At 41.1% G+C, this 6,812-nt stretch overlaps 1 protein-coding gene across 1 annotated transcript in view; it reads right to left on the bottom strand.

The window, feature by feature from the left end:
• LOC109512933 (uncharacterized) overlaps positions 1-1,863 on the bottom strand; it is an 18,318-nt gene extending 16,455 nt beyond the window's left edge. The window contains exons 1-2 of the mRNA XM_019865042.1: positions 1,435-1,863; positions 1,092-1,384 (exon numbers count right to left, since the gene is read on the bottom strand). Coding sequence (XP_019720601.1) covers positions 1,092-1,384; positions 1,435-1,759 — 618 coding nt within the window. The 5' untranslated portion in view covers positions 1,760-1,863. The remainder of the gene's footprint in view (positions 1-1,091; positions 1,385-1,434) is intronic.
• Between the last annotated feature and the right edge of the window lie 4,949 nt (positions 1,864-6,812).

Genomic DNA, 6,812 nt, shown 5'->3' with positions numbered 1-6,812 from the left:
AGATTAGACGCTCCTAGTGTTTATTATTATATTTCGAAAACACCAGTTTTCATGCAGCTCATACCATATTATTTTGTTGTATTAATCCGCAACACCTTAAATGCCGGTCCCTGAAAATATTGTCTGACTTTAACCGGTCCGTGGGGCAAAAAAGGTTGGGGACCCCTGCTCTAGACGGTTCATGTTCTTGCGCTTTGTTTTTGTTCCAGCCGGGTTTTCTGCACTGACCATTGTAAGTAGTTTTTTTTTTCACTGTAGTTATAGTCACGATTTGTGTATTATGTGTTTGGGTTTCTTCTTGGCTATTTATTTCCATTTGTTTTTATCCTTTCCTTTTTTGCAAGCTTTTTTTTTTGGTTGGCTTGTTTTTCTGGTATTGTACCAGTGGTCTTTGTTGAACATTTTAGGTCTTGTGAACTATTTTTGTTCATAAACCTTTTTTGTAAATTCTGAATTCACATTTCTGGAGTCCAATTCTGTCCGGAGCTTTCTGCATACCTAACAGCCATATAGGTTTTTGGAATATACTGCAGGAGGAAACTGGTGTACCTGGAGCAAACCCACACAGGCACGTGAAGAAACATGCAAACTCTACACAGTGGGCTTGGTATTGAACCAGTGATATGCATCTCTGTAATATGAGGTGGACATGCTAACAAGTTGACCACTTTTCAAATAAACAATCATTTTGAAACATTATTTAACATAAAACTGTCTTTATTCTCAGAGTTTCAGCCTCTCAATAGTAAATGCTCTTGGATTTCTAGTCTTTGCATTGACTCAATAATAAATTTGTTAACATTTTCCTTTACTATGGAAAACGGTGATCAACATTTTTGCCAATTTGGTGATATAAATTACCGACCAAACCAGTAACTGAATCACAACCAATTTGCCTGTTTATTTTCTGCATTGCCAATTTGAAATAATCTGTTTCTGAAGAAATGAATTTATTTTTTTGTTATAGATTATTTAAAAAAAAAACATTACTTCCAGCCCTTGACTATAGAGAATACGTGATGCAAGTCAAATGGCTCTCTTTCACAAAGAAGAGACAGTTTACTTTATACAACGGAATTGAAGGATCTTACCCGCAAATACTCATTCTCTGACCTCAAATCTTCCACCTCCCTGACCAGGTCATCGGTGGAGTCTGCCATCAAGAGATCCATAACGGCCCCTGAAGAGTTGATCAAAGTGAGGGCTCCTCCAACAGCATTCAGGGGAGGAGAGCAAGCAGTGTGCGCTGTTTTTACGCGCTCTTTGCAGTAGTCGTCTTTATCGCCACAAACCTGCCCCTCGTAAGCTCTCCTGTCTGTCCAGCTTAATTCATTGTCGCTGATGGGAGAGTCGCGCTTGTTGCCCCCCTCGTAAGCTCTCCTGTCTGTCCAGCTTAATTCAATGTCGCTGATGGGAGAGTCGATATTTCCGAGCTGCTGTCGGAGGAGGGTTTCCCCGACAAGCAGCCGGAGTCTTTGCTCAGATCCTCCGACGTGTTGCTGGCGTCGGAGAGTTTCCTCTGGGTACCGGGGCGTCTCTGGCATTCCGCCACGGCGCTCTGCGGACGTTTCCCCGTTGTTTTCCCCTCTTTCCCAAAGCCACGATGACCTAGCGATGTAGCTCTTGGCTGCCCACCACTTTGGCTCTCTTCCGATGTGGGATCCTTTTTCCTTCTCTGGATGGTTCCTTGTTGGGATACCCTGGATGGCTTCTGGCTCTTGGGCGCATTCTTTCCGCATCTGTCTCCTTCTCTGTTCATCGTGCGACAGTTTTCCCTCTTATTTATTTTATATTAGCAACAGCAAACGACGTTGGCATTATAAAAATGCGTTGACATTTATATTGCAAACGAACACCACTCGCTTTTTGGTTGTCAAGACTGAAAACCGGTCACGTTTCCACGTGCCGTATAAGAACGACGGTATTGGTCAAATACGTTTCCGCTTGTTGTTTCAACATTAAAACATTACCCAACTGCAGCAGTGACTAGTACAAAGGTTTATAAAACTAAACTACAACTTTTAACATAATATAATTACAATTATTTTGTGTTTAATGACTGTATTCTGTCCCACTTCAACGTGTGTCCAGCGCCGTATCAAATACAAGCTTGTTTTTTTTTCATTTCATTTCCGGTTTTGTCTTTAAGTAACTTAAACTAAAACTTGACAGCACCGCAACTACTGTACTTAAAAGCTGTACTGTAATGCAAGGTTTTACTTACTATCTCATTATGAAATTCATCTATAACCAGATTGAATAAACACAGAAAAATAAGCCTACTTTAAGAAAATCAATTTGCCAATAATTTCTACAAAGACGTTGCTTTATTTTCTCGGGAAACTATATGGTAAATGAAGGTTTTCCTTAACTGTAAACATCAATTATATTACCAAACATTTACTGTATATAGTGAATGTCACATTTACGTTTTGCTTTTTAAATTGAACAACTTAGGACAATAAATAATTGAAAAGCACCTTCAATAGCGTCAACTTTCAGACTACGCTATAATTGGCTAATGCACACGTCAGTCATTGTGTCCTTGCCACCAACTTCCGGCTGTTCGAAGACGATCAAGTGAACTGTCCTCGATTGTTTACCTTAGCGGGTCAGTCATTGGCTAGACAGGTATATTTCAGTAAACTTGATTCCCATTCACCACTCCGGGTTACCTTTTATTTGTTTAGGAATGCGCCGCAAACGTTAGCTAACGTCTCCTGCACACGTCTAAACTCACGAGCGCTTGGTGCTATATTCAAGCTATCCCGGGCTTGCTACTTCAACATGCTTGTTGGCAGGTAGGCAGCTGTCGCCCCCTGTCACAAAAGCGTCAGTCTCCTTGCGTGTGTTTACAGTCGCTGTGTTTTGGCTCTCTGCGATGTTCGGAGGGAGTCCAGACTGGGGGGCTCGCTCGCTGGTTTCAACATGACTCACAGTTGTCACTGGGTGGTACCACCGCACTACGGTTCACTTACATTACGAAATGTCCTTCCATGCCGAGTTGTCAGGTCCTTGTTTATGATGATACGAATGCAGCGTGTTATACCGGAGACAAATTCCTTGCGTGTTCTACATACTTGGCCAATAAAGATGATTCTGATTCTGATGACTTGGCCAATAAAGATGATTCTGATTCTGATGACTACTGAGTGACTGTCCTCTCGACTCACTATGAACAGCGAGGAGGACAGGTGAGGCAAGCTACCCAACAGCTGTCGAGTCATAAAGTTTCTTCAGCACGATGCGTTTCGTTTCTTCCGCACGTTTTAATGTTCACTAATTTGGAGTCACACATGTCATGCATACTTCCACCAAATAATTACAATTCAAAATAAGGCAATCAGAATATTCTTTAATGCAGGCAAATATGAACACAACCCCGTTATTCAGTAGTTTGAGGAGTTTAAAATATGTAGTTATCGAAAAGATCTTTTTTTAATGTACTTTAAAAAAACAAAAATATCAGTGAATACTCAGCAACACTTTCAGGCATTGTAACCACTTGCACACACCTCACAACATCTTTAAAATTGCGCTGTATTAAAAAAAAAAAAAAATTGTGGCATGAAGTGACACCGGACCTTATGTGATTTAAATCACATCCATTTTCAAATATAAACGTTGTGATGCACTATGTGAGAAGTTTCTACCGATAACCGATAAGTCCTCCTTTGTAGGGCTTATACAGCCATCCATCCATCCATTTTCTGATCTGCTTTCTGGGTCGTGGGTGTGCTGGAGCCTATCCCAGCTGTCGTAGGGGAGTAGGCGGGTGTTAAGGAATTACAATTACCTTCAGTGCCCCTCGACCCCCACCACTTTTTTGGGCTCCCTCCAGAGGACATGTTTGACATCAAAACAGTAAACTGTTATCTCAAGCATCTGTGTTCCTGCCATCACGTCAAAGATCAGACCGAAGACAATAGTGGGTAGTGGTGGTCTGGTCTCACCTCGCCACTCTCAACTTTTTCCAGCCACACCGGGTCAGATGACATGTTCATTTCTTTGTTTCCGGGATTTGCATGGAGGCGTAACTCCCTGCCTCTCATGATCATATTGTCTCTATATATTCTCATGACTGCATTTTTTCTACGCTTCCTGATGAAATCTGAGACTCTCAGAGTCCGAATCGATTCGTGTTGCGTTGTGATAAAACTGAAGAAAAGATGACGTGGTGTTGGGTCTTCTTCCATCTTATAGAGAAATAAAAGAACCTGTGTCCAAGGAGGGCCACAAGGAAATGGACAGCTCCCCTCCTCTACACTTTCATTACGCGTATTCAAATATTCCCATTTCACCTTTGGACCTCAATGCTTGCGAAATGATAGCTGTATTTTAATAATAAAGACAAAAATATGCATTGTAGGTATGTGCTAATGTTTCTTAGCGAGTAGTGACATTAGGTCTCCTAAATTCCATCAGTTTCACTTCTGAAGGGAGGGGTGGGGTGAATATTTTTAGATTGTTCATCGTTGTGAAAGGAATTTCGGTTCAAGGTTATTTGTTTTTCTCTGCTTGACAAAAACACCCCCACCGTGGTGACATGTTTGATGTGTGTTTCTTAACATTTCTGCAAATGAAACCGTTTCCCAGCTTTTTCCTGCTGAACGAGGAGACTAAAAATGTGATTCTTGCTGGAGTCAGTATTTTGGATTCAGGATTGCACATTAGTCTATTGGGCTGAAAAAAGGATGATTTTTGTTTTCTTTCGTGGTACCTAACCTCCCAATGCGTTGATTTGGTTCTCCTTTATTATAATTTTGTGGTTATTTTCAAACAATCTGCCATATTTTATCATACCAAAGTACAAAAAAAAAAAGGAAAAAGTACAGAATGAAATATGGGCGTTTGGGATGGGGTGGGTGGGGGTGACAAAATCAAAAAACCTTTATTGTTAACTATATATAATAGCAATTTGGATAATACGGCAAAATGAAAGTAATTTTACTCTTAACTTGCATAGCGCTTGTACTGGGGTAGGGAATCAATGTCCAAGTATCATTCATTATTTTTATTCTCAATTGGTAATCAAATTATTATTTGATTTGATTTTAAAATCCTCCAGTCTTAACAATATTGCATAATTGCCTACGTTATAATAAAGATGATGATCATTTTGATGGATTGTGAAATAAAATACAAAAATAAATAAATAAATAAAAGGTACAAAAATACAACTTCTGATATGGCTGACCCTTCCAGTCCCCTCTCATTATCTGAGCTACAAACCTGGTGCAGTGAATCAAACATTAATCCCGATCATGCGGTTATTGTGAGTATTGTTCCCAGTGACACAAGTATTGTTGAGGTTGAAGAAGTAGTCAAAGCTGTCAAAGCGTTCGGTAGGGTCAAAGTCAGAGCACAAAAGTCTCAACTCAACGGAGAAGTGCTGTTGTGTGAGACTCGTGTCAAAGTTGACCCAACCAGAGTTCCTCCAGAAATATTCGCACCTTACGGTGAGGCCCTCTTGGGGGAAAAGAGTGGCCTCCTCTTCCCCACGTGTTTGTTGAATTTCGGACGAGGAGAATGTTGGTTCTTCAAATAAAGGATGGAGTCAATGAACAGTTCCTTCGAAGGGTTTAACTTATTTTTCTGCAGTTTATGAATCGATTCGGGCTCCTGAGGGTTTCAGATTGCAGTCAGGAAGCGTAAAAGAAACACATTCATGAGATTATATAGAGACAATATGATAATGAGAGGCGGGGAGGTACGCCTCTCATGTAAATCCCCGAAACAAAGAAAGGTTGATGCAATTCGATCTTGGCATGTTCGGAAGTTCCAGACTTCGCTGCTGTGCGTAAATCCTGAGATAACAGTGACAGCCATCAGGAACTTTGCCTAGATGGGGGTGCGGAAGAAGACACTTTTGGGGCTGTATATCACTTAAAGTGGGAAGAGAATGTCGGCTTATCAGTAAATTCTTTAACCGATGTTCAGGCGACTGGTACTGGCACCCACAGCAAGGCCAAACTCATCAACAGCATATTTTATTGTTTCTTTCAAATGTTTGAATAGATACAACTAACAGAGAGGAATAATACCTTAACAGGAGTATTCCAATTCTAGGTGATGATTGTCACAATGTCGCCAAGCTACCCTGTGGACATGGAAAAGTTATACAGCATGACTAAATATGAGCAGAATACAGACTTCAGCCCCGTGGAAGCTAACACTGCTCAGTGAAAATACAGACAAGCCTGATGTGTTTTCAACCAAGCTGCGGCAATTATTGGACACAGAGGGCAAGAGTCTGGCAGATATTGAACTGCTACTCTTTCAACAAACACAAGTCAAACAAGAGGACACTTCATCTATCATTCGTGCTGTGGGAGACTTACTGGAGAAACTTTGGCCCCCACAAGAGAGCAATGCTTTTCGCCATTCACGTGTCTTTTCTGGTGTTTGCCCCACACCTGTTGGTGAAGAGACATTGGACAACTGGCTGGAGCAGGCTCAGTTAATGTTGGACGAATGTGAGTGCTCAGCCAAAGAAAAGAAGAGAATTTTGGAAAGTTTGAAAGGGCCAGCGCTTGAGATAGTCCAAGCTATACGATGCAATGACACAGAGGCTTCCCCCGCAAGACGACCTGGCTGCCATTGAACCCTCCTTCTTTTATAAGTCTGCTCAGTGAAATTCGGTCAGAAGAAGAACTTGAGGCAAGTCGGGTCCAAGTTGAAGAATTGAAGAATGCCATCAAAACCCTGAAAAGCCAACTGCAAGAGTCTGAGGTTGGTTTCAACATCACTCCTTGAAATGTATGAGGGGGGTGATAGTATAGTATAGTATAGTATAGTATAGTATAGTATAG

The sequence above is a fragment of the Hippocampus comes genome, unplaced genomic scaffold, assembly GCF_001891065.2.
Source record: "Hippocampus comes isolate QL1 unplaced genomic scaffold, H_comes_QL1_v1.1 scaffold124, whole genome shotgun sequence".
Lineage (NCBI taxonomy): Eukaryota > Metazoa > Chordata > Actinopteri > Syngnathiformes > Syngnathidae > Hippocampus > Hippocampus comes.
Note: the sequence above shows the minus strand (reverse complement) of the source record. Positions and strands in the feature narration are given on the sequence as shown.